Source organism: Sus scrofa, chromosome 14 (assembly GCF_000003025.6).
Source record: "Sus scrofa isolate TJ Tabasco breed Duroc chromosome 14, Sscrofa11.1, whole genome shotgun sequence".
Classification (NCBI taxonomy): domain Eukaryota; kingdom Metazoa; phylum Chordata; class Mammalia; order Artiodactyla; family Suidae; genus Sus; species Sus scrofa.
The window spans coordinates 40,147,793-40,174,656 of NC_010456.5; the positions used below are offsets into that span (position 1 = coordinate 40,147,793).

General features: G+C 49.7%; 1 protein-coding gene across 1 annotated transcript in view; it reads right to left on the reverse strand.

Moving 5' to 3' along the window:
- The window catches only part of GCN1 (GCN1, eIF2 alpha kinase activator homolog), a 66,769-nt gene continuing 43,527 nt past the window's right edge, over positions 3,623-26,864 (reverse strand). Inside the window, exons 37-58 of the mRNA XM_021073134.1 lie at positions 26,562-26,741; positions 22,521-22,741; positions 20,908-20,976; positions 20,576-20,714; positions 20,297-20,493; positions 19,957-20,099; positions 18,168-18,285; positions 17,842-18,057; positions 16,656-16,820; positions 14,841-15,002; positions 14,469-14,561; positions 14,128-14,271; positions 13,759-14,028; positions 13,410-13,523; positions 12,690-12,920; positions 10,108-10,301; positions 9,882-9,996; positions 7,770-7,866; positions 7,285-7,433; positions 6,763-6,870; positions 4,882-5,100; positions 3,623-4,352 (exon numbers count right to left, since the gene is read on the reverse strand). Coding sequence (XP_020928793.1) covers positions 4,227-4,352; positions 4,882-5,100; positions 6,763-6,870; positions 7,285-7,433; positions 7,770-7,866; positions 9,882-9,996; positions 10,108-10,301; positions 12,690-12,920; positions 13,410-13,523; positions 13,759-14,028; positions 14,128-14,271; positions 14,469-14,561; positions 14,841-15,002; positions 16,656-16,820; positions 17,842-18,057; positions 18,168-18,285; positions 19,957-20,099; positions 20,297-20,493; positions 20,576-20,714; positions 20,908-20,976; positions 22,521-22,741; positions 26,562-26,741 — 3,470 coding nt within the window. The 3' untranslated portion in view covers positions 3,623-4,226. The remainder of the gene's footprint in view (positions 4,353-4,881; positions 5,101-6,762; positions 6,871-7,284; positions 7,434-7,769; positions 7,867-9,881; positions 9,997-10,107; positions 10,302-12,689; positions 12,921-13,409; positions 13,524-13,758; positions 14,029-14,127; positions 14,272-14,468; positions 14,562-14,840; positions 15,003-16,655; positions 16,821-17,841; positions 18,058-18,167; positions 18,286-19,956; positions 20,100-20,296; positions 20,494-20,575; positions 20,715-20,907; positions 20,977-22,520; positions 22,742-26,561; positions 26,742-26,864) is intronic.

Genomic DNA, 26,864 nt, shown 5'->3' on the forward strand with positions numbered 1-26,864 from the left:
TTGTTACTATCAACACTATCCTTCCACAGGGCAGCCTGCAGGGAACCCTCCTAGCTGCTCAGAACCACCCAGTGAAAACCTAGGCTCCACCTCTTATGAAGTGAAATCCAGTCACCACAGAGAGCCACACACGAAGAACTTGACTAGTTTCTTTTGTTAAATTCACCCTCCAAAAATATTTTTATCATATGCCCCTAGGGCTTAGTGACCAGAGTATCAAGAAATGTGGGTTTTTTTACAGTTCTGCAGCCAACCAGCCACATGACCTTAGAGACGCTCCTTTCCTTCCATACCTCAACTTTACTCCTCAAAAAACAGGGTCCATCTCCTGGCCTCTCCAAGGAAGGTGTCGGAAGCTGTGTCTCTAGCAATCACAGGAGAGAGCCTTCCAGCAGTAAAGCCCCACGTGCTTACAGACCTCTTCTTAAGTGTTTTAGATTCTCAAACATAGTAATTACCACGCCTCGAGAAAAATCTGGTTTTAAGTTAGTAGCTTTTCAAACTTCAGGCTCAAAAAATTAACAATACACCTGCAAATTCTGGGTCTAGCAATTGCCTCCCAGATAAGCTCTGCACTTGTGACTGCCCTACACAGACCTCACGCCCACTGTTGGGTCTTTTCATCAACATACCTTGTTTTACTCACGTCATTCACGCACGAAGCAACTCAAGAGTGCCTGGCTGTGCACGGAGCACGTTACCTCATTAACTCCAGACTAGCCTGTGGGCTGACTGACACTGTACAGAAGACACATGGGCTCAGACAGGTTAGGGGACATGCCCTGGCTTAATATTAAGTAGCAAAGTAAAGGTTTAAACCTGACTTCTAAGTCCATGTGGCTCCACTAGAGCACTCTGTACTGGAACTTTAAAGCAATAGCTATGTTTCCTTAAAAATATTTTAGAAACTAGATCTTTAAGTTAGGGTGGTTCCTGTTTTTCCCTGTTGCTCTAATTTAGAAAGGCTTGGACCGGTCCACACAGAACCATACTTAGAAGAAAAACTTTCCTAACCACGCTATCTTGTCTCCAGATCTATTCTCAGTAAAGTAACATCTCCAAACCCCTGCAAGTAAGTGGGACCCTGCAGGTCCCTTGCCCCCTCCAAAGCCCTCTAGCCTCATAGCAGTGGAACAAAGGGAACTCACCTGTACGCTTGGTTCTCAGAAGGGATGTAAACCATGTCATACTCCCCCGCAGTTTAAAATAGTCTTGATGCCCATGATTACAGAGGCTCCCAGAGTTAAAGGGTTGAGGGTGCTCAATTTAGTTTTCCCTGGACTAGCTAAAGGCATGCCATTTTGTCACCGCCTTTTGAACTCATGGCAGAAAAAGATGGGAGTCTCCTGGAGGACCACGAAGGTCTTAAGAGAAGAAATGTCTTTTCTGAAGACAGCAGTGCCCTGTACATGGAGCAAGCTATGATCAGTCTGCAGAGCAGCTGGATAAGGCCAGTCACCTGGAGCTACCTCAGCACTTCAAACTCAGTTTGCTGCCCCTGCATGGTCACTGCCTGTGTGCCAGGACGAGAAAGGTCTGTAAGCCCTGGTCTGAAGAATGACAGGTGCTTGTGCCCAACTAGCCACCGTAGGAGGAGTAAGAGAAAGGCTAAGTACATGAGTAGCTCTGGAGACAGACCACCATTTATTAGCCATGTGACTTTTCTCTGCCTCATTTCCTCTTCCAGAAAAAAATAATACAAGAGAAGCTACTTCGTAGGTTGAGTGAATTAAGTGAAAAAAAATGCCAAATGTCAGAGTTCTTGTCGTGGCTCAGCAGTAACGAATCTGACTAGTATCCATGAGGATGTAGGTTCGATCCCTGGCCTCGCTCAGTGGATTAAGGATCTGGTGTTGCCATGAGCTGTGGTGTAGGTCGCAGACACGGTTCAGATCCTAATGTTGCCGTGGCTGTGGCGTAGGCTGGCAGCTGAGGCTCTGATTGGACTGCTTGTTAGCCTGGGAACTTCCATATGCTGCTGGTGTGGCCCTAAGAAATAAAATAAAGCCAAATGTCATCTGTTGTAATTACTATTAATTTTGAGATATTTAGTTTTCATTCCAAATTCCTCATTTTATAGAGAAAATTGGCCCACAGGAGTTGGATGACTTGGCCAAGGCTAAAAAGCTCTACCAACCATCCAGGCGAATAGCTTTGTGCTCTGCCGCCAAGTTCCACTTCTTCTAGGATCTTCAGTCTGTCCAGCTGTTTTCGGGATTATGATGATTCTGGGCTAATGGGGCTCCTTTGGCCTGCTCCACTGTCACGATTGTGACAGCCCTTTGCAGCTCACTTTCTGGGAGCTCACACCTTCCTGCCAGACCCAGGGAATGCAACTCAACATGCTCTGGGAAGCTTTGAGTCATCTCCGTCTGTGAATCAATCTTCATCCATCGATCCTGAACACAGAGATCCTCATCCTCCTCCAGCTTTTGGAACTGGAACCTGGTGTTTTTCCTTTGGATTTTTGCTTAGTGTCTTCCAACTCCCGGTTTCTAACTGGGGACTGAACGCCAGAGGTGGACATAAGCATCTACTCTAAGATCCTGGAGAAAACACTGACTTCCCTCGGGGCCTCAGAGAAGCTTCCCAGCCCATGTCCCCCTCACATAGGAACTTCATCTGCCACCCCATGGCTAACCGGCAGAGGCAACTGCATATGCAGACAGCTTGTTGGACATACGCCCCAGGCAGCTGGGAGGATGCTGATGACCATCTGAATCCCAGAAGCAGGAAACTGTTACCATGGCTACCAAAAGCTGTAACCATTGGCTGCTTTGGCTACGGGGACCTGTTCAGCTGACCCCTCAAGCTCCCTTCCAGCCCTGGGATTCTACAACTACAGCAAGACAGCTGAGACCATGTCTGCTGCAAGGAAATAGAAAACCCTGTGACATGTAAGGCTCAGGCACTGAAAGCAAGGATTTCATCACAAGATCTCAGAGGTCACCTTGTCTTATCAGAAGTGCTGAGTCACAAGGCTACTTTCTACCTCTGCTGCATTATTAATAAGTAAAGCCTTGCTCTTTTTGATATAGCACTTTAGGCCTTTTATAAAATGAGTTCGCTACTACCATGTTTAATTTTCTCCCTTTTGCAGCTCTGACCAGACATTTTGATAGAGGTTTGTTCCACATTGTGACCAAAGGAACAGCCAGAAAAACTTGCGTCACTGGGTCTGGAGGGCCGTGCTCCATCAGAAAGGACGCTTGGATCACGAGCCTTCTAAGAACAAGGAGGAAGGAAGTCATTCATAAAGGAGGCAGATGCTGAACTGCAACTTTGATTTCCTCCGGCAATTCAGATTACAGGAATATGGTTTGTTCTTATTTCAGAGGGGAAGGGTTTCTTTTTAAAACTTCACTCCCAAAAGCTCCCTACCTTTCTGAGTCAGGACAGAGGAGGGAGATGGCTAATTCGACCCCTGCAATCTCCAAACCAGCTGATATCACAGGCCTGGCTGCATACCTCTTGACACCCAGCCTCGGGAGAAAGAAAGCTGTAGACAGCAACGAAACTTCAACAGCAGCAGGAGAGAGATGCCCGTGCCCTGCCTTGTTCCTAAAGCAGGAAGCTTCCTGTTTAGTGGATATTTGGAGGTTTTTTAAAAAATCTGCTTATATCAAGATCAATTCAAAGCCTTTATTAAACATTCTTCCTCAAACCATCTGTGTTTAAACCTATAACCCTCCCCGACTCTCGAACTTCCAGGGCTGTGTGTGTCATTGGCACCTGACGGGTCAGATCCGGTCAGGCCGCACAATGCTGAGAAGCCACTCTGAGACAAACCACCCTGGGCAGACCTCCACGGTTCCGTGCCCCCCTCAGGATCTAGGCAAAGGTTGGCAGCACTGGCCCTGGAACCAGCACTTGAGCACAAGAGACCAGGAAGCAGAAGTCCAAGCTTCTTTGTTCCAGACCTATCCACGCAGAGCAGACGAGCAGCTCCTGGCTACCAACTGAGTGAGGCTCAGACATGTGCTTTTTCTTCTCTTCTCCAAAGAAAAGGGTGAGAGATGGAGGAGGCAATTTTCAGTTGTGTGTGTGTGTGTGGGGGGGGTTGACTTAAGGCTTTGGCTGTGGTCTGTTGATATATTAAAATACTTTCTGGGAACACCATCTCTTAAGCTCCCCATCAGAACAAACGTATTTTCAAAAATGAAAACACTAACAGAGAGGTGGAGCTGAAATGCTGATGCGGAGCCCAGGGGACAGGCCCAGGCCTGTCAGGTCAGGATGGTGTCATCCACCTGCTCCGTGGAGTCCGCCTGGCCGGCCAGCTTCTTCAAGGACCTTCGGTTGCACTCATTCAGCACCTCCAAGCTGGCCACATCCAGGATCTTGCAGAGGGACTAGGAGGGAAGATGGAAATGAGGTGACACAGTCAGAAAACATGGCTTCGGTTTTCTCCAAGGACAAAAATGAATGTTAACCCAGAACTAGAACCACTGAGGTGGGATCTGGCAAAATAAGGGAATCAGATAGATCCCGGGAAAGCCAAGACAACCACTTATCACGCAAAACGTGGTGAGGTAGTAAGGCTGAGAGCATTCAGTGCTTTAAAGGTTGCTTAGTGGGTAGCGGATGGAGTGACCCACTCTGGGCCTTAATGAGCAGCCCCTGTGGGGATCTGTTATAGGTCTGAGTGCCACATGAGATTTTATTTGAAGAAGGGGCTCTGTTGCTGAAAGAAGTCTCAGGAATAGAGAGGAATGTGTTTTCAGGCACCAGACCAGTCACCTGATCACAATCTGCCCATCAACACACACACAGATTGGGCAGCGGAGACAAGTATGATGCCTAAACACTGCCTTGCAGAAGGCCTACAGGACGAATGCCCACAGCAGGCCCCAGGGAGGCACTCCAGCCCCAGGCTCGCACCTGAAACACCTCTTCTCCCTGCCTCATTTTGAGGAGGTTGACAATCGCCTGGTCACTGTAAGCCCTTACAACAGTGTTTTTATCCTTGGTGTTGTCCAGAAGAGCCTTCAGGATGGGCTTGATGGCCTGGGGGTCCAGGGCAGGCAGTGGGTCTTTGTTTGCCCACCAGATCATCTTCTCAGCCACCAGCCTGATGTCACTGGATGGGTTCTGCAGACACTATGAAGAAGAACACAGGCTCTCAGTCAGGCACATCCAATCTGTTTCTGAAAGCAACCTAGGAGTTCCCGTCATGGCGCAGTGGTTAACAAATCCGACTAGGAACCATGAGGTTGCGGGTTCGGTCCCTGCCCTTGCTCAGTGGGTTAACGATCCGGCGTTGCTGTGAGCTGTGGTGTAGGCTGGTGGCTACAGCTCCGATTCGACCCCTAGCCTGGGAACCCCCATATGCCGAGGGAGCGGCCCAAGAAATGGCAAAAAAAAAAAAAGGAAACAACCTAGACTTCTGCCCTGACACTCTATCATGGACACTGACCCCACTGCTCCCCTTCGATGCCATCCCCACTGTGGGAGGGGAACCAGGTGTGATTTGGACTGTTCTCTTCCATCTCATCTCGTGCACTCTTCTCTTTGCTCACCACTCTCAGCCCACTCGGGCTTTCAACTTCCTCAAACACACCACACTGCTCCCTGCCTCAGGCCTCTGCACTGGCTGGTCCCCTGCCGGGAATATGCTTGCCCTGGATCTTTACCTGGTCGGTTCCTTCTTTTCTTTTCCTTTTTTTTTTTTTTGTCTTTTTGTCTCTTCTAGGGCCACACCCAAGCCATATGGAGGTTCCCAGCCTAGGGGTCTAATTGGAGCTACACCTGCCAGCCTACATCACAGCCACAGCAACGAGGGATCCAAGTCATGTCTTCGACCTACACCACAACTCACAGCAACGCCGGATCCTTAACCCGCTGAGCGAGGCCAGGGATCAAACCTGAAACCTCATGGTTCCTAGTCGGATTTGTTAACCACTGAGCCACGATGGAAACTCCTACCTGGTCAGTTCCTTCTCACCCTTCAGGGTTCAGCTCAAACATCAGCCTTTAGAGGTCTCCCCAACAGCCCTATCTGAATTAGGGCCTTCCCAAGGGTTTTCTGCGCACCTCCAACTCCAGAAATCTTGTCTTCCCTGTTCCTCTCTACATCTTCAGGGTCTAGCCCAAACAGTCACCCAGCAGGCACTCAGTAATACATGCCGATAGCAGCTGCAAGCAGGGTGATGCTGTCACAAAGGCTCAACCGAATTGGGCCCTATAAACAACTCTCGGGGAGTCTGCAGGGTGGGGCAGTCAGCCTCGGGAACCTCAAAGTGAGGTTCACACACCAGCAGCACAAACACTGCCCAGGAGCTGGATACAAAGGCAGAGTCTCAGGCTTGGCCTCATCTCTTGAAATGCAAACTCTGGTTGTTCTGTGTGGTTGTTCTGCAGACCAGTGTGTGGGAAGCATGCTTTACTCCACGGTGCTGGGGGCCCACTGTGAGGTTCCCCGGCTTTTCTAATTGGGCCCTGCAGACATCAAAACAGCCACACTAGTCAGTGCCATGCCAGCTAAAGGGAAGTAGGGAAGAGATTTATTAAGATGTGAATCCAGGTCTGTCCCAAATTTTGGAAAATTGGGGTGCCTAGAAAGAATGCCTAAACAGACGTTCTTAATATGATTTGAAATTCTGATAAAAAGTTGGGCATTCATTCTTCCAGAGAAAAATGCACACACATCCATTCTGCGCTCCTAAGGGCTCAGAGACCATGGAGGCTCCTAGGACACAGCAGACACACTTCTAGTGTTCTTTGGTCACAAGTCCTTCTCACATGCCAGGCTGCCCTGCTCACCTTAATGAACAGGCTGGAGAGTTTGGCTGGCAACTGTCCTCCTCCTGTTTCGACGTGATACTTCATCAGAAAGCCCATGCCCCGGACCCCGCTCACAGCAATGGGGATCTGTAGAGCAAACAGAAAGCTGGACAGGGTGGCCTCTGGCTACTTCCTCAGGGCAGCAGGGCCAGGCACCATCCCTCCCCCAGGAATATCCAGGGGCCCTGGCTCTTTACCACCCATCCCCAACCCCTACTACATCACATTCAAGACCCCCGACAGCAGTCATGTAGAGGGTCTACCCTGGCTGTGAGGCAGATGAACAAAGCCCGAGTCACTGGCTCCCAGGAACAGGAATCAGAGACTTTCTGACCTAGAAGGGACCTCCTGATGCTCCAACCCAAACTCCTCCTTGTTTAGGTGATGAAACTGGGGCCTAGGGAGGTCAAGTACTGGTGCAAGGGCTCAGGAAGTTACCAACAAAGGTAAAATTCAAACCCAGGGCTCTTACCACCCTGTCTGGCTGCCCCAGAGCCTTACCCTGTCTGCCATGGCATTGCTGAGGATCATGTCCTGAACTTCACTGCTGTATTTTCCTGTGCAGAGTCTGCTGGGAGCCACATTCACAGCCACGGATAGAGCCAGGCTCCGCCCATGCCGAACCATCCAGTCAATGCCGGACACGTCCGCTGAGTGGAAGTACACAACTGAGGTCAACCTGCACCTCACAGCGTGGCCCACCACCCACGATGCCCACCTCTCCCAACCGAGAATCGTGTATCAGTTCGGAGCCTGGAGGAAAGAAACCCCAGGGGCACTGCACACAGACCTCCCTGCCGTCTCTCACAGACTGCTCAGACTGCTTCAGACCCTGATGGTTTCTGGAGCAGAGACACTCAAGGCTGCAGGACTCTATTTTGTTTTACCAGTTGGATTCCCAAGAAGAGGGTAGGCCAGCTGCCAGAAGACCCTCTGGGGGAAGGGGAGACAGAGAAGCCCCAAAAGGGAGTACACAAGAGGCCTACCGAGCAAGCACTGCTGAAGAACGGCGCTTAGCTCCTCTTCCGTCAGAAAGGCACACAGTTCCCCCAAGCACCCGGCTGAGGAGATGCGAGTATTGTCCTGACGAGCAAAGAAGGCAGTGAAAGCGGGTGCAAGCCACACACTGGCTCTGTGGTAACCCAGGCGGAAGGAAGGGGGCCCCCCTAAGTCTCATCCTCCCTCCAGGCCCTTGTGCTCCCACCACCAGAGCGAAACTGCCACTCTCTGCTGCTGCCACTCGGTGCTGAGTTAAAAACTACACACCCAGCACTTAACTTAATTATAGAAAACTCCAGTGTGTGTGCATATGGTAATCATCATCATAATAGCTGTAATAACTCTATTTACATAGCACCTTTCTTCTCCCAAGTCTGAGTGCTTCACATTTATTATCCCAGTTACTATCAACAGCCCTGTGAGGCGGGGAAGGATCCCGCCAACAGTCCTAGGAAGGCGCTAGAGGACCACTCAGGGCTCTGTTCCCCCTGCAAACTCCTTGTGCATCCAGAGACGCCCCACTGCCCCCGACATTATGCGGGTGTGTCCTAACTGAAGCGCTAATCAGCCTAAAGTGACAGGTTAAAAGTCCAGAATTTTGTTGCAAAACCAAAGCTAGGAGTTTCCATCGTGGCTCAGCGGTTGTCGAACCCAACTAGCATCCATGAGGACGCGGGTTCTGTCTCTGCCCTCGCTCAGGGGGTTAAGGATCCTGCGTTGCTGTGGCTGTGGTGTAGGCTGGAAGCTACAGCTCTGATAAGACCCTTAGCCTGGGAACCTCCATATGCCAAAGGTGAGGCCCTAAAAAGACAAAAGGACCAAAAACAAAACAAAACAAAAAAACCAAAGCTACATACACAAGTGGTTCCATGCCAGCTATTTATGGGACCTCGTGCAGTGGAACAGCCCTCAAGAAACAGAGGGCAGGTTATGTGTACAGTGTTAGGAAGTGCCAACCTGGTACTTCCCCCAGTGCCTCCCCCAGGACAGACCAACCAACCAACCAGGGCCTCATGGGCCTGTGGGAGGCAGATGCCGGGCTGGCCCCCTGAATTGCCACCTTTGGTCCAGAAGTTCTGATGCAAGAAGGGAGTTGGCCAGCAGTTTGGGCCTCTGAGCTCCAAGCCCAGGTGCCGAGCAAGGCTAAAGCTGGCTCTCTCTCTGACATGACACCCACTCTCTCCAACGGGATCTATTTTAAGCTCCATTGTGGTGAAATGCAAATTGGTTTAAATACTAACTTTTGCTTGCACTGTGCATGGCCCTATAAAAACCCCGACAGACTGTGACCAAAAGAAGGTGGAATCTCCCATCTGTACCCCAGGGAAGGCTGAGGCCTCAGTCACAGGGCCGTGATAACCAGCCCCACATGTGGGCGGACGATGAGGTGTAACACCCTGTGAGCCATGGGCCTCTCTCCAGAGATTAGCGCCCAAAATATAAATCTGGCCACACAACAGAGGGCTGCCTGTCAGAGGGGAGAGAAAATTCTTATCCAGAGACTCAACTCCTACTGGACCTGCCACAGTGCTGGGCAGCCAGTGGGAACTCTGCAAATGCTTCCAGATTGAGTCAGAAAGGGCTATGCTAGAGGATCGGGACAGAACCAGGAGTCACCGGGCTCAGGTTCTGGATTTGAGCCTACCCCTTGCTCGGATGGGGCCCCAGGTGAGTCTCGCCCTCCCAATCAGTGCTAAGCCCACCCACCTACACAGATATCAGACTCTGTTTCTTGAGGGCTGTGACCTTGCTTTATTCACCTCTGGGCTGGGCCCTTCAGCTCAGCAAATGTTTCCTGAACCAACAAACAAACCTCTCCATTTTACAACTAAGGAAAAGAGGGGAAGAGAGAGAAAGTGAGTGGTTTAAGACTCAAGAACAAATGGATGTGTTTTAATCTATACAACACATCATCTATATCAATGCCACATGCTTTATCTCCCTTGCTACCAGCTGTGTGGTCAACAGAGAGTGATAGGAGTGTCCAGGAGTGATTATTGCTATCGACCAAGTTCTTCTAACACAAAGCAGAGACGCAAACAAAGGAAAGAGAAGGGAAAGAAGCCCACCCCAATCAGCCCTGCATCCACCTGCTGTACCTCGTCGTGTCCCAGCATGCTCAGCAGGAGTGAGACGATGTTTTTCCGGATGACCACATCCACTTTGGCCCCTGCTCCCTGAATCACAAACCTCAGGGCCTGCAGCATGGTGTCCCTACAGAACCAATGCATCCAGCATAAAACCCAGCCCTCCTCAGCCCTGCTCCCGCTACACAGGAATGGCCCAGCCTCCCCATGGCCACAGCTCCCCTGACCGGCACCTCACCTGACACCCGGGTCCTCCATGACACGGATTCCGTTCAGCAGCTCTGTGAAGAGAGGATCCACCTTGATGTGGATAGAAATGAGCTTCCCCAGGGCATCAGCGGCCTTCAGGCGCACACCCCGGTTAGAGTCCTGCAGGGCTTTGGTGAAAGTGGTCTGCAGCTGGGGCAGGAAGGGCTTCAGGGCAATCCCAACCTGTTTGAGAAACCCACACCCAAAAGCACAGCTGAGGTGCAGTCCAGGCCCACAGTGCACTACAGGCAGGAAAACAATCACAAACCACCAGGAGCTGCCCCAGCTCCCCACACAGGCCAGGAATACAAGTCCTATAAGAGCAGCACCCAGCACAGAGAGGGTACGCTCAGCCTCCTCTTCTGTTTTTAGCATCCTCTGCTGCACTTCAAGGAGGAGGAGGAGGAGGCGGCAGAGGATGGTTGCCACTGCCACTGCCACTGCCACCACCACCACCACCACCACCACCACGATTGAGGGAGCCATGGGCTTGGCCTAGTGAAGCTCTGTCCACGTGGATAAATGACTTGAAAACCCCATCTCCCAATACATCAGAGAGCGAGCCAGCAGATGCCATCAGCACCGTGAAAGTATGTTCACGGTGCAAAACCGGGAAATGGACTAGGTGCTTAAGGGCAGGTACCATCTACTGGACATTTGATGTGTAGCCTTCAGAAGAATCCTATGAAGCAAACGGCCTCGGAAGGTCATCCCTGTACACATGCATCCCTCCAATCCAGCCTAATCTGTGACCATACATAGAAAAACAGGCACACTTGTGACAAAGTACAGATGGATCCAAGACAAAAGATTTACTGGAGTTCCCGTTGTGGCTCAGTGGTTAACGAATCCGACTGGGAACCATGAAGTTGCGGGTTCGATCCCTGGCCTTCCTCAGTGGGTTGGGGATCCGGTGTTGCCGTGAGCTGTGGTGTAGGTCAGACGCGGCTCAGATCCCGAGTTGCTGTGGCTCTGGTGTAGGCTGGTGGCTACAGCTCCCATTTGACCCCTAGCCTGGGAACCTCCATATGCCACGGGAGCAGCCCAAGAAATGGCAAAAAGACAAAAATAAATAAATAAATAAACTCTTAAAAAAAAAAAAAAGATTTACTTATTTCTAAATGGGAAAATCAGAGTAGCTGTTTGGAGGTGCCATGCCAATTAAGGTCTGGAGATACTGGGGTCGGGGGCTTGCAGGCCGCTGGGAAACACTCCATGGAGCAGGGAGCCACCTGCTCATGGGGGACAGTTGTCTCATGACCTGAAGAGAAATTTCAGAAGGAAAGGGCTCCATTTGTACACAGTTTTAGAAAACAAACAAACAAACAGCGCAGAAATGTAAGGTAAAGATGATACTTAATTTAAAAGGAAAAAGGAGTTTCCCTGTGACTTAGCAGGGTAAGGATCCAGCATTGTTACTGGCTCTGGTTACAGCTGTGGCATGGGTCCAGTCCCCGGCCTGGGAACTTCTGCATGCTGCACATGTGGCCGGACAAAAAAAAAAAAAAAAGACACAGTTTCCTACAGAATGAGGCTGATGCTCACAATCCCATTTTTTGGCTGGGAAGTTGCTCTCCACACGTTCTTCCCAAAAGGTAAATACTACAAATCTTAAGTTTGCTTTTGTTTCCAAACCTCAAGATTTTTTTTTTTTTTTTTTTTTTTTTTTTTTGTCTTTTTTTAGGGCTGCACTGGCGGCATATAGAGGTTCCCAGGCTAAGGGGTCCATCTGGAGCTATAGCTGCTGGCCTACGGCACAGCCACAGCCACATGGGATCTGAGCCGTGTCTGTGACCTACACCGAAGCTTATGGCAACAGTAGATCCTTAACCCACTGAGCGAGGCTAGGGATCGAACCCGCGTCCTCATGGATACTAGTCGGGTTGGTTAACCACTGAGCCATGACAGGAACTCCAATAATTTTTTTTTTTAACAATAACAAATCTTGGCTATTTATACTTTTTTCAATCTAAAGGGCTTGATTACTATGTAAAATATCAGAAATGGTTAACATGTTGGATCTTTGTTTCTAACACTTTAGGTAAAAACTGAAGTTACTGCAGCTGCTTGCAGTCTTCCTTTTCATTCTCTCCTCAGTTGTTTTTTTCAACTCCCTTTACGAGGTGGTCATAAAGAAGAGAAACATATTTGAACAGGTTTTCTTTATTTGTATTTACATGGCCCTAGATTTTTATCCTCTGAACCACTTTTAAATAATAGCAATTTACATGTCACAGAGTATAGGGAGCTTAGAATGTATCAGGCCTGTGCCTGATGTTACGTCATCTGAGCCCATGTCACACAGCCCTCGGAAAGGCAGGCTGTATTAGTACTCTCAAAACACAGGTGAGGGACCAGGCTCAGAGGCTGTATGCCTTTCCCAAGGTCATTCTGGCCACCATACAGTTACCAGGTGGTGGACCTGGAACTGACTACATGTGGTGAGTCTACAGAGCCCAAGGTCTTAACGCCCTCTGCTCTGCGGATTTTCCATAATAACTGCATGCCAGTCTTCTGCACACAGATCTGTCCTCTCCGAGATCCAAGAGAGCAAACTCATCAGTCACTCACCTTAGCCAGCAAGAGGCTGAGTGTCTCAAGCAGAGCTGCCTTCACATTCCAGCTGAACCGGTCCCCCAGGATGCGAATCAGAGGGCCGGTGATGCTGACCACAGAAGGCCTCAGGGCGTCAGCTGAGGTCAGGCGGATCACCAAGCCTAAAGCTTTGGCTGCTTCCTCTTTCTGTTCCGGGCTGCCGGTCAGGACGCCCTCCCGCAACACTGGAAGGATGGAGGTTACTCCCTGACAAGAGAACCACCCATGAGAGTCAAACCTCAAAGGTTCTGGACCCAGGTGTCTCCCACCCAAAGCAAGGCGCCCCTGTCAGCCACCATCTCCTCAACTCCATGAGAGACCGATTCAGGCTGCTAGGGTCACAGCCTGAGAGGGTGCTATCTGGGGAACAGTCTTCGGGTGAATATTCAAGGTTTCAGTCTTGAAAAGTGACAAGACGAGCGGAGTCCCAGCAGGCCTACCACACAGAAGTACCTGCACTGCTGTCACTCACTTGCTCTGAGGTGGCCTCCACAGCTTAAACCAAAGGCGATGAGCTCTGTCACAGTAGGGCCACCATGGGGAAAAACATGCTGTCTGTGAAGGTGTGGAATGGCACCTCGAGCTCTAAGCCAGATTAACATGGCTGCTCCAGTGGCCCTACCACAGACCTGGGTCCTGGGTGGAAGGCAGAGGAAGGCGCCGGCCTGCCACACCCTGCATGAGGCCCTGGCTTACCTTCTTTGGGAGGCAGAACCCTGGCACGTGCTCGCCTTTGCTCTCATTCCCTATGAGCCGAATTTCCTTGTGCAGTTCCTCAATTAGTGCCAGCTGGTTGCCAGCATCCAGTTTCTGTGGGAAGCCAGGAAAAAGCAGAGAGGATGTCAGAGTTCTGAGTACAGCCTCTCGGGAGTGCTTCAAAATAATGCAGCAGGGGAAGGGTGTGGGTGGGAGCACAGACAGGACTGGCTGAGGATCCACAGATACTGAAGCTGGGATAGATACATGAGGGGGTTAAAGGTCTAGTCTTACAAGCACCTGGAATTGTCTACCATCATAGGTGGCAGTGGGGTCAGCAGTCCCTCACCTTGGTGATGGCATTCAGGGCGTCCCAGCTCTCCTCCAAAACCACAGGGCTGGAGTCGTTGAAGAGGCGGATCAGGCCTGAGACCAGGCTCCGCAGGTGGCTTGTGTAGTCCGCCTTCGAGCGGGAACAGTAGATGTTGAGGATGATGGCAGCAGCCTGCCTCATGCCCACCTCTGGGCTGCGGGTAGCTTCCAACAGATCCTCGATGATGATCCGGTGCCCAGTGTCATCCTCGACCGACAGGATCACAGCCTGACAGTTGGCCATCTCCTAAAACCACAGGGGACACCAGAGCTGAGCATGGCTCCTTCAGGATGGGATAGGACAGGATGGTGTTAGAGAGCCAGCACGAGTGACCATGACACTCACCAGCTGCTCATCTGGAGTCCCCAGCTTCTCCTTCAGGGCCAACATGACCGCTGGGAGGATCACGCCAAGATGGCGGGTCAGGGCGTCGCCTGCCACAGACGAAAGGAAAGCCAGCACCCGGGTATTGACAGGTGGGGTCGTCAGCTGCAGAACGATAAAACAGCTCAGTGGGTGCTGCTCCATGCTGGCCATGGCACTAGGCTCTGGGGGATCCCATCCCGTGGCCAGAGTCACCAGCCTCCGCCAGCATCCACGTCTAGAGCTGGTCTTCATGCAGGCCCAGGAATGCTGATGGGCTGTGGCTTCTGGCCCCAAGGGGGTCACCATGTGTTGGGACTTACCTTAGGCACGAGGTAGGGCAGCACCACACGGCTCTTGATGGCCATCACTTGCTTCAGACCGTCCAAGGCAAATTCTGACACCTCCTCATCATCCTGCGGAGGGGCATCAGGGGCAACGTTCAGGCGCCAGCTCTCATCCCCGCCTCTGCTGTAGGGACCGGCTGGTACCAACTTCCTTCTCCACTTTCCTCCTCTCCTCCCTCCGCACCCACACAGACTATCAAAGGAGAAGCACAGAGCCAGATCCCGTCCTGTGCACCCACTCCCTCTGGGGCCCACACCACGGCTGCCTTGGCAGAAGTAGCCCCCTGTGTGTTGCCTCGACAGAGATGGTAAAAGCTAAACTGGTAGGTGTGAGGCAGAGCCACTCACCAGCTGCTTCAGTAAAAATGGGAGGATGTCCTCCAGGGCCTGGTGGCCGATGGTGGAATGCAGCTGCTCGAAGGTCTTGGCCGCCGCCTCTCTGACCTCCTCCAGTGGGTCACACAAGGCCTTCCTCGCCGTGGGCACAAGGGACTCAGAGAAATACAGCACCTGCGACAGCACATGTGCACTGTACCGACGCAGCAGAGGGCATGGAAATCAGCAGGGGGCCATGAGGACCAGCCAGGCCCACCACCGCTCCCTGGGCCCGACTTTTAACTTCGCTGGGTTCCATGGAAATGTGCAAATATAAAAAAAGCAGAGAGCATGTGTAATCTACCCCCAAAGAGCCTTCATCCAGACCTAATAATTAACAGGAGGAGTGTTTTTTTAGGCAAGTTCCCCAGGTACTGCTGATTTCCTACAGGAACTCCAACCTCCTTCCCACAGCGAGGCCCCTCATAACATGGCCTCTACAGTTCAGACCCTTTCTTTCGCTTATCCCCTCGGGAAATTCCAGGTTCTTCTTCAAGTCTCAGCTCAAATGCTTCCTCCCTTACGAAGTCTTTTTGGGTCTACAGTGGAACCAATGATGGCTCTGTTCCCTCTGTAACTAACTCCACTAAAGCAACACCACCTCTGAATCTAGGGACTGGTTATGTGGCAGCCTTGCCACCAACAAGGCCTCAGCCTTTGGGACACTTACTATACAGAAGTTCCCAGGCCTGGGATCAAACCCACGCCAGATCCTTAACACACTACTCGACCTTTATCTTTTTTTTTTTTTTTTTTTTTTGCCTTTTTGCCATTTCTTGGGCTGCTCTCGCAGCATATGGGGGTTCCCAGGCTAGGAGTCTAACTGGAGCTGTAGCCACCTGCCTACGCCAGAGCCACAGCAACGCGGAATCCGAGCCGCCTCTGCGACCTACACCACAGCTCACGGCAACGCCAGATCCTTAACCCACTGAGCAAGGCCAGGAATCAAACCCACAACCTCATGGTTCCTAGTCGGATTTGTTAACCACTGTGCCACGATGGGAACTCCTCGACCTTTATTCTTTGAAAAAATGCAAATACAAAACCCCCAATGTAATACATTATACTGATACACACAGGAGGAAAAGGATCTCATAAATAAGAGGAAGCCGTTCAGGCTAAGCAATTGGCTGCACGCTCAAACTTCTGCCCGGCCACTCCCTCATCGCTTTGATGCTTTCATCCCAATCAAGAGAGCGCTATGCATGCTCTCAGCCTACTCCCCTGGAAGGTTCTGAGGATCAACTACTTTAGCAAGTAGGGTCAGTGAGAAGGACTCCAAGCCAATTGAATGTTGCTACGATGGAAACAGTCTCATTGCTGGAGAAATACCTGTCCATCCACTGGGTACTTACTCTCCTCTATTCCACTCCTTCTAAGACTGAGCACATGCCCTCCTGCTCTCTGCCACCCTCTACCACTCACAGACACACTTCCCTTCCCCACTAAGTGCACTCCACGTATGAGCTGAACTGATAGAGTGGCACAAAAGGATTAACTTGGAGCAACCTCAGGAGTGGTGAGAAAAAGACCATCTCCAATCCCTAAAGGCCACTCCAGGCCTCCAAATCGCTCAGGTCTCAGCCTCCAAAACTCACGGGAAAGCTGCGAGGGAAATCCCAGTGTTCGTGGCCCTGCCGGCACCCCACTGCCAGCAGCACCCTCTGGAATGAGGTTGGTGTGTCCCTGAGGGTGAAGTGAAGTATGGCTATGGTGCAGCTCCTCCTGTAACTTCCCCAGGCCCTCTGAGTCAGGTGCAGGCCTGCAGGGCCCTGAGGAGATACTCACGGCGTCCCGGCTGGTGGACTTCATGATCTCGCTCAGCCCGATGCACACGCCCTGCCTCTCGTCGCTCTTCTGAGACCTTAGGCCTTCCTCAAGGATGGGGATGATCTCTGGTAGGATTTTCTCCCCTAACTTCCGGACAAGATCTCCCAGTGTCCTGGCTGCAATCTGTCAGGGGAGCTCAAGTCAGGACATGAAGTCCCTGCAAATCCCAGGGCACCCAGTGGACAACTCTAGGATGTAGACCCTGCAATGTCCAGACTTTATCTGAGCCAGACTTAACTTTCCCAGCCCCCAGGGTGCCTGCATAACACCTCAAAGTAAAACTGTCCCTGCGTCACACACACCTACACAACGTAAAGCAGGAGCCTGCACGTTATATATGAACAAGAAATTCATCAAATGCTGACCAGTCAAGGGTCAATTTCCCTGGATTGAAAACTGTGGCCTAGAAGTCACTTAACCCCATGTTCTTGCCCAGGAAAGGGGAGCTGAATTTGGAATAAACACTTTAAGGAAAAAAAACATCTCTTAGGTGTCATGCAAACCCTTCTTCAGAGCCAAGTACGCAATCTGCTTGCTAGGGATGGGGGTTGGGAGTGGGCCAAAAAGGACTGGCAGAAGTGATCATCAGCCCAGGCTCGGCCTCTCCTCCAGCCACACTAGCCTTTGCTCAGCCCCTGCTCTTGGCTGAGTTCCCACCCACCTCAGGGCTGGTGCACACCCCAACCTAGCATCTCAAGTCCCTCAGTCCAGAACAGTCTTTCATCACCTCCTCACCCGTTACTGCTCACTCACCTTTCATCTTCAAGCATCATTCTTCTGAGAAGCCTTCCCTGACCACCCCCTGCAAGTCGGCCGATCTGTTATAAGCATTAGCAGTGCCATGCAGCACTTGTCATAGTCGCATTTTCCTCTGTTTGTGTGATTATTTGATCATATCTATCTCCTCCACCTACAACTCCACGAGGCTGCCTTTCTTCTCTACTATGTCCCCAGGTCTTAAGCCCTTGTTTAGCATATCAGGTGCTTTAAAAGTATTTGTTGAATAACCAAGTAAATAAATGAATGTTCCCCTGTCAAATAGGGGACCCTAGGCGCTCTCACATTCTCGGAAGACCTAGCCTTCTAGCCTCTGAAAGGAGGCATCAACGGCTACTTGGTCAGAAGCAAGGTCCAAGAAACTTACTGTTCTCTTATCTGCACATGTGCTGGCCAGGAAACCCAGCAGGAGCCCAAAGAGGGTGGGCAGGATCTCACGTAAGGTGCGGGGCGTATTGGAGACCACGATCTTCCAAACATGCAGGGATGCTTGTCGCACAACCAGCTGGGTGTCAGAGCGGCCCATGTACAGCCCTGCCAACACCCGATTCCGCCGATCTACCCCCAGGGCAGTGATGATCGCCTGCAACAGCAGAAAGAAGCAGAGAACATGAGGTGGTAAAGCCCCACAGGGCAAGTGCCAGAGCGGCTGCCTACCATCAGCAGAGGGAGGAAAATCGTCCAGGTGCACACCTTGTTGGACTGAGCAGTTCCAAAGTTATCGTCTTCAGAGGCAGTTTCTGTGGTCATCTTCCCAGTGACTCCTGAGATGTGGAAGAGGAGATCCCCAAGGAGCTGAACAGAGCTGAACCTGAGAAGGATACCAAGAACAGAGTCATATAGTTGCAAGGGGAGGTCTCAGTGCATGACCAAGCCTCGGACAGAAAAGAGACTAGAAGGAAATGTACCCAAAATACTCATGATGGTTCTCTTAGAATAGGAGAGGTTACAGACAATATTTGATAAGTGATAAATGATAAAGATATAATTTCTTTATAGTCTCCCACATATTTTCTTTCCAAGTTTTCTACTAATGAACACAAATTACTTTAATAATGGAAAAGAATAAACATTTTTAAAAAGCAGATATGAAAATCTCTATGAGTTCCCTGGTGGCCTTGTGGGTTAAGGATCTGGCATTGTCAGTGATGTAGTGCAGGTTCTGTCCTTAGCCCAGAAAACTGCATATGCCGTGGGCATGGCCAAAAAAAAAAAAAAGGAAAAAACAAAATTTCTATAATAAAAGTTATTATTATAGAAAGAGAGCACAGATAGAAGTATTAACAAGAAATGAGGAATGCCAATCATCCAGATTAGAGACATAAGGAAAGGCTTTCTAGAAAGTTAAACTTTGTTCCTCCTCAAATTAAATTAGGTTTAATATTTTTAATGATTGTAAAAATGATAGTCACATTCAAACTGAAAATTTTTTTAATCTTTTTTTTAGGGCCACACCCACAGCATATGCAAGTTCCCAGGCTAGGGGTCAAAGCACAGCTACAGCTGCTACCCTACACCACAGCTACAGCCACAGCAATGTGGGATCCAAGCCACGTCTGCAACCTACACCACAGCTCATGGCAATGCCAGATCCTTAACCCACTGAACAAGGCCAGGGATGGAATCCATGTCTTCATGGATACTAGTTGGGTTCATTACTGCTGAGCCACAATGGAACCCCCCAAACTGAAAATTTTAAAAATACAAAAAAAATACGAAGAAACAGAGTGTAAACCATCACCCAGACACGCACCACCCAGGCAACCACTCTGATACTCTGGTGACAATCTTGTACACGTCTACGTGAAGACATGTCTCCCCCACACACAAAGCTGGCCTGCACGACATACACTGGGCCACAGCCCACACCATTTCATCAACAATAGGTTGAAGAGCTTTCCTTGTCATCTAGCATAGTCCATATACTTTGTCCTTTGTAACAGCCAAATCAAAGGTCATGGTATGGATGTGCTATGACTTTTTAAATCCTACTTTCAGGGAGTTCCCGTCGTGGCGCAGTGGTTAACGAATCCAACTAGGAACCATGAGGTTGTGGGTTCGATCCCTGGCCTTGCTCAGTGGGTTAAGGATCTGACGTTGCAGTGAGCTGTGGTGTAGGTCACAGATGCAGCTTGGATCCCCGCATTGCTGTGGCTGTGGCGTAGGCTAGCACGTACAGCTCCGATTCGACCCCTAGCCTGGGAACCTCCATATGCCATGGGAGCGGCCCTAGAAAAGGCCAAAAGACAAAAAAAAAAAAATTTTAAATTTTGACACAAACTGAAGGACTGAATAAAGAGGACTTTTTAGAAGAGAATCAGAATTGAAGACACTGCTACAAGAAACTGGAGAGTTACCAAATGGGTAAAAGTGAGGTTCTAGAAAAGCTGAGAGTCCTTGGCAACACTGTGCTTTTTATTTCTCAGTTAGTTCCCCCAAACACGAAACTAGGGCTCCTGGGTCTTTCCACCTGAGTTCTCACCTTATTCTCCAGAGGTCATCAAAGAGGCCTTGCTCCAGCTGGGGCAGCAGCAGGGCAATGGCCGTCTCGGCATACATGGAGATGACTCGCTGGCCTGCACGCAGGGCAGTATCACGCACAAACTCATTCTCATCAGCAAGAGCCTGTACACACAAAGGGTGGGTGAGCCAGACCTGCTTCCCCCTAGGCACCCAGACCCAAGAAGAAATGGAACTCCCTGAAGGGCAGGAAGGGACGCCTGCCACCCAGCCCCAATAGGCAGGGAACCCTAGCTCTCTAGGAGAACACGTGCGTCCTGCCCTCCTCAGTAACACTATCCTCAGCAGTCACCGGTGCCTACTTTGAGGATACAGGGGATGATGGGCCCCACATAAGGAGTGAACTTGTCCCCAAAGGTGATGGGCAGGTAGTTGAACATCATGATATATCCGTCTCGAACGTGCGGTGCAATGTCCACTTTGCTGGCTGTGGCCACAATTTCTGGCATCAGCTTCTCCAATTTCTCCACCCCCAAGCCAGCCATGACTTCAGCCAATCCTGCAAGAAAGGAACAGAATAAGCCCACTGGATCTGGGGGGTCTCCAGAGGACATTCCCAACCTGGGCCCTCCCTGCCTCACCCTGTGCGGCGCCTGAGCGATCCACAGAGCTCTGCTCATAAGTCAATGTCTCCATCAGCCACGGCAGCAAGTCCTCAAAGCACGACTCCCCCATGCCTTTCACCATGGCCCCCAGAGCCTTTGCAGACACTGTCCGCACCTGTCAGGTAACCAACAGCAGGGATGGCAATGAGATGTGGATCGAAACTAGGTGACCATGCAGGAGCAAGAAGGGATCCTTAGGCTCATTACCAGTCAGACACAAATGCAGACTTACAGGGAAGTCTCAGGAATCAATTTTCTGGGACTGGGCTAAAACAACAAGCTCCTGGCCCCTCCCCTCCCAGACTCACCTCAGGTACAGGGTCCAAAAGAGAGGCTTTTAGACCAGGTGTCACACTTGGTAGGTAAGGAGCCAAGTCCTACAACAACAGAAGAGACACAATGGAGGCTCAATTCTGGCTTTCTCCAGATATGTTCCACTGTATACCCTGATTGCACCATTCTGCTGTCTACAAGTACTCACAGGGGTCCCCTGGAACAGGTAGGCAAGAGCAGGTGGCAAAGAACATCCCCCGCCCAAGACTGGTTCCTTGAAGGCCCCAGGGTGATTGATCAGGGAAACCTATGAGGGACCCCAGTCCCATCCTCAAGAGGTGGAGAGAGCAACCAGCTGCAGTTCAAGGCTCTTCCTCATCCTGGGACCAAGGCCTGCCCAGACTCTGAAATTGAGCAAATTCTTTATGGCACTTTCCTTTCAAAATTGCATTATCATCTTTTCCCTTTCTTCACCTTAAAAGGTTTATGTCTCTTGATACAACATTCAGCTTTCAGAAACAGTTTTAAATATAGAAAAGCCTTATGTTCACTGCAGCATCATTTAAAATAGCAAGAAACCTTGGACACTATATGAGTGACAATAGAATTATATAAGTTATGATATATAAACTTGCTGGAATATTATATAACTATTAAAGCTCGGTCTTATGAATAACTTGCTATAACAGAAATACATTTATGTTCAGGAATGTCATTTTCTAAATGTAATAAAAAAACATTACTAGGGAGTTCCCGTTGTGGCGCAGTGGTTAACGAATCCGACTAGGAACCATGAGGTTTCGGGTTCGGTCCCTGCCCTTGCTCAGTGGGTTAAGGATCCGGCGTTGCCGTGAGCTGTGGTGTAGGTTGCAGACGCGGCTCGGATCCTGCGTTGCTGTGCCTCTGGCGTAGGCCGGTGGCTACAGCTCCGATTCGACCCCTAGCCTGGGAACCTCCATATGCCGCGAGAGCGGCCCAAGAAATAGCAACAACAAGAACAACAACAACTAAAGACAAAAAAAAAAGACAAAAAAAAAAAAAAAAAAAAGTTTAAAAAAAAAAAAAAAACATTAATAGTAATTGTTTTAGCTTTTGGAGGGCTATGGATAAAATTTTTTGGTTTTCAACTTTCAATTTCCCAAATTTTCTAGGATTGACATAATTTTCTCACTTTATCTCTTGTGCCCATAGCCTCAGCAAGCAAAGCAGAGCTGGGGTAGTGAGATCACACATACAAGTCCCTACAAGCAAGTAAACAAACAAAGTAAATCTCCCAAATTAAGTTAATTTCCTCTGAGAGGCTTACAGAAGCAAATGCTTATGACAAGAAAACACTGTACTCAGTCAAAGCAATAGCCACCTTCCCAACACTCCTGAAAGGTCAAAGCAAAGGCTGGACCTTTCCTCCCACTCAGTATATAAAAGGAGCCAAGGGGATGGGCACCCCCAGGGGGCTGAACTAATGACTTGGGCCATTATGTTGTACAAGATGCTCAGAACATAGACTCCCACCCTCAGCCCCAAATGGTCCATTTCTCCCCCCAAATATAATTGGGATCAAACTGTTGTGTCTATTGTCAGTAGGGACCCTGCGCCTTAAACCAGCATCCACTGGTCTGTCCTACATGAGCCCCAGACAGGCTGATACCTTCTGGTCTGTCAGGGAGTACATGTTGCCAATGATCTGGGCGGCCATCTTCCGTGTGTCCGTGGAACGGTCCTGGAAGGCTCTCTGGACGATGGGCATGATGAGGGCCAGGGATGGGGCATCAATGAAGTGGACAAACTTGGTGTCCAGCAACGTTTGCAAGCACTTCTGGGTCTTCCGAGAGGGGTCTGTCAGGGCATCCAGCAAGACTGGAGCAATGGCTGCGTGTCCAAACGAGAGAGAGCAGCTTTATAGGAGTCTATGATGTGGCAAAGCCGCCAGATTCCCAGCACTAGAGGGGGGTCAAAGGATAAGGGAGTCTGGGGCCACCTCTCCCTGGAGCCCTGCAAGTCACCAGCAGGGGAAACAATTCTTTTGTCTTTTCTAGGGCCGCACCCACGGCATATGGAGGTTCCCAGGCTAGGGGTCTAATTGGAGCTACAGCTGCCGGCCTAACACCACAGCCACAGCAATGTCAGATCCAAGCCGAGTCTGCAACCTACTCCACAGCTCACAGCAACGCCGGACCTTTAAATCCACTGGGCGAGGTCAGGGATCAAATCCGCAACCTCATTCCTAGTCTGATTCATTAACCACTGAGACACGATGGGATCTCCACAAAGAGCAATTCTATTGGTGTGGGGCATCAGCTGTCACCCCTTTGCATTGTGGAGCTGTGGTCTGGTAGGGCACCTGTGGCACTAAGCTGCAGCCTCAGCACTAGGCTTCTTTGCAAGAGCTCCTTGGGCACCATGCACCTTATCCTGGAAGCACAGTGGCTTTGTGAAAAACTAACTGGAGACACTAAAGACCCCTGAATCAGTGATGGGACTAAAACACACAATGTTCAGAGGAGCTAAGCCCAGATACAACAAGCTCCCAAAAGTCAGCACTATCAGCCTGCAGAAAGAGTTTCAAAGGGAATACCTGGTTTATCTTTCCCACAAACTCAGGGAATTCAACCACTATAAAGATACAGGCTGGTCAAGAGTTTTAAAAAAACTAATAAAAAAACTAATAACCCGGAGTTCCTGTCATAGCTCAGTGGAAACAAATCCAACTAGTATCCATTAAGATGTAGGTTCAATCTCCGGCCTTGCTCAGTGGGTTAAAGATCTGGCATTGCTGTGAGCTGTGGTGTAGGTCGCAAATTCGGCTTAGATCTGGTGCTGCTGTGGCTGTGGCACAGGCCGTCAGCTATAGCTCCAATTCAACCCCTTGCCTGGGAAATTCCATATGCTGCAGGTGCAGCCCTAAAAACAAACCAACAAACTAATAACCCAATTTTTTTTTTTTTTGTCTTTTTTTAGGGCCGCACCCACGGCATATGGAAGCTCCCAGGCTAGGGGTCGAATCAGAGCTATACCTGCCAGCCTACACCACAGCAACGCAGGATCCAAGCTTTGCCTGTTACTTACACCACAGCTCAGAGCAATGCTGGATCCTTAACCCACTGAGTGAGACCAGGGATCAAACCCACTCCCTCACAGATACTAGTTGGGTTCGTTGATGCTTAGCCACAACGGGAACTCCCTAATAACCCAATTTAAAAACGGACAAAGGATTTGAATAGATAGTTCTCCAAAGAACACCTGCAAATGAAAAATAAGCACATGAAAAGATGTTCCACATCATTAGTCATTAGGGAAATGTAAATCAAAACCACAATGAGGGAGTTCCCGTTGTGGCTCAGTGGCAACGAACCTGACTAGTATCCATGCGGATTCGGGTTCAATCCCTGACCTTGCTCAGTGGGTTAAGGATCCAGCATTGCTGGGAGCTGTGGTGTAAGCCGCAGACATGGCTCAGATTTGGCATTGCTGTGGCTGTGGCTGGCAGCTGCAGCTCTAATTAGACCCCTAGCGTGGGAACTTCCAAATGTTGCGGGTATGGCCCTTAAAAACAAACAAACAACACAACACAACAAGATGCCGCTTCACACCCACTAGGATGGCCATAACCATAGAGGCAGACAAAAACAGTGTTGGCAGTTAGGACTTAGATACATTGCTGCTGGGAATGTGAAATGGTAGTCCCTGGGGAAACAGTCTAGCAGTTCCTCAAAAAGGGTATTACCACGTAACCCAGCAGTTCCATTCCTAGGTCTATAACCAAAAGAACTGAAATTATGTCTACCAAAACAAAAAACAACTTTTTACCCTAATGTTCTTAGCACCAGTATTCTTAATAGCCAAAAAGTGGAAACAACCCAAATATCCATCAATTGATGGATAAACAAAATGTGGTATAGTCATACAATGTAATATATTATCCAGTCATAAAAGGGAAGAAGTACTGATACATGTTACAATGTAGATGAAAACATAATGCTAAACCCAAGAAGCTAGACACAAAAGGCCACATACGGCATCATGCCATTTACACAAAGTGTCCAGAATAGGCAAACTGAGAGAAAATAGACCAGTAGTTGTCAGGGGCTATAAGTAGGAGGGGAAATGAGGAGTGAATGCTAGTGGGTAGTGAATGCTAGTTCCTTTCTGGGGTGATGAAAATGCCCCAGAACTGGATAGTGGTGATGCTTACATAATTTCTTTCTTGTTTTTTTTGGTGGGGGGCTGTGCCCATGGCATGTGGAAGTTCCCAGGCCAGGGATCAAACCTGCACCATAGCAGTGACCCGAGCCACAGCAGTGACAAGGCCAGATCCTTAACCTACTGAGCCACTAAAGAACTCCCATAATTTTGTGAATATGCTAAAAACCACTAAGTTGTACTTTTTTTTCATTTTTTTTTTACTTTAGGGCCACAGGTGCAGCATATGGAAGTTCCCAGGCTAGGGGTCAAATCGGGGCTACAGCTGCTGGCCTGTGCCACAGCCAGAGCCACGGAAAAGCCAGATCTAAGCCATGTCTGCAACCTACACTACAGCTCACTGCAACACCAAATCCTTAACCCACTGAGCGAGGCCAGGGATGAAATCTGCATCCTCATGGATATCAGTCAGGTTCGTTTCCACTGAGCCACAACGGGCACTCCAAGTTGTACATTTTTAAGAAGTGAATTTTACATTATGCAAACTATAGCTAAAAATAAAATAAAAAAAAAAAAGGCTCAGGCTGGATTCCCAAAATGAAGGCATTCATTTGATAGAGATGATGCTGTTTTAGTCCTTAGAAATCCCCAGGGCTGCTGGACCATGTTAAACATCCAAATCTATCTATTCATCCCTTAAAAAACAAAAACAAAACCTCATCATTTGCTGTATGAAAACAAGTCTGGAAATATGCAGGCTGAAACACACTGAATGAACACTGATGCTCTATGCTGAAGCTTAAAACTGAACAATGTGCTGGTCAAGGCAGCTGGCTGGGATCTGTTTCTAGAAATCAATCTTTCCTTAATCACTCAAGGAAAAAAACATACTAAAGAAAGAGTAAGCTCCCTAGAGTTCCCATCGTGGTGCAGTGGAAACAATCCAAGTAGGAACCATGAGGTTGCGGGTTCGATCTCTGGCCTCGTTCAGTAGGTGGAGGATCCGGCGTTGCCGTGAGCTGTGGTGTAGGTCACAGATGCGGCTTGAATCCTGTGTTGCTATGGCTGTGGAGTAGGCTGGCAGCTGTAGCTCCAATTCAGCCCCTAGCCTGGGAACCTCCACATGCCGCACCGGCCCTAAAAAGCCAAAAAAAAAAGAGTAAGCTCCCTAACCTTCCCTCTATCACAGGTCTCCTGGAATGAGACAGAACAGAAAGATCTGCAAAGACTTTCAATGATGCTGACATGGTCTAGCTGGTCATTTAATTCTGTTGACCTCAAGGCTCTCTTAGATTCAAGCTGCTTCCAGGCCAATGACTGTTTCCCTACCTGTACAGTCAATGACTACTTTAGACCAATAGGAAAACACTCCACTTTCCAAACTACTTTCCACTTATTATTATAGGAAAAGGGCTTCCCCAAATTTAGAGGTCACCTCAATGGAAACATATCTGTCCTTGGAGGACATGTGCTGAGTGGGTGCATGTCCCCTGCGGTGTCCAGGATGGGAGGAGGAGTCAGGGCCAGTGCCCTCATTGGAGAGGCATACCCAGGATCTCTGGGTTCCTGATGACGGAGCCAATCTGCCTGAGCGCCTGCTGTCCTGCCTTCTGCACCTTGACATGGGAGTCGGTGAGCACCTCCGTGAGCTTGGGCACGATGTTGGGCAGGCACGACGACAGCTGCTTGGGAGCACAGTATGCCATCGCCCCAAGCAACTCCACCGACCCTGCAGACAGCAGACACATGCCCAGCATGAAATCACTGAGAACAGGCTGGCAAGTTGCCTGGGCTGGCTGCCCGGACAAGGGATAAGCAGGCTGCCCCTCTGCAGACTGTGCTCTCACAGTCC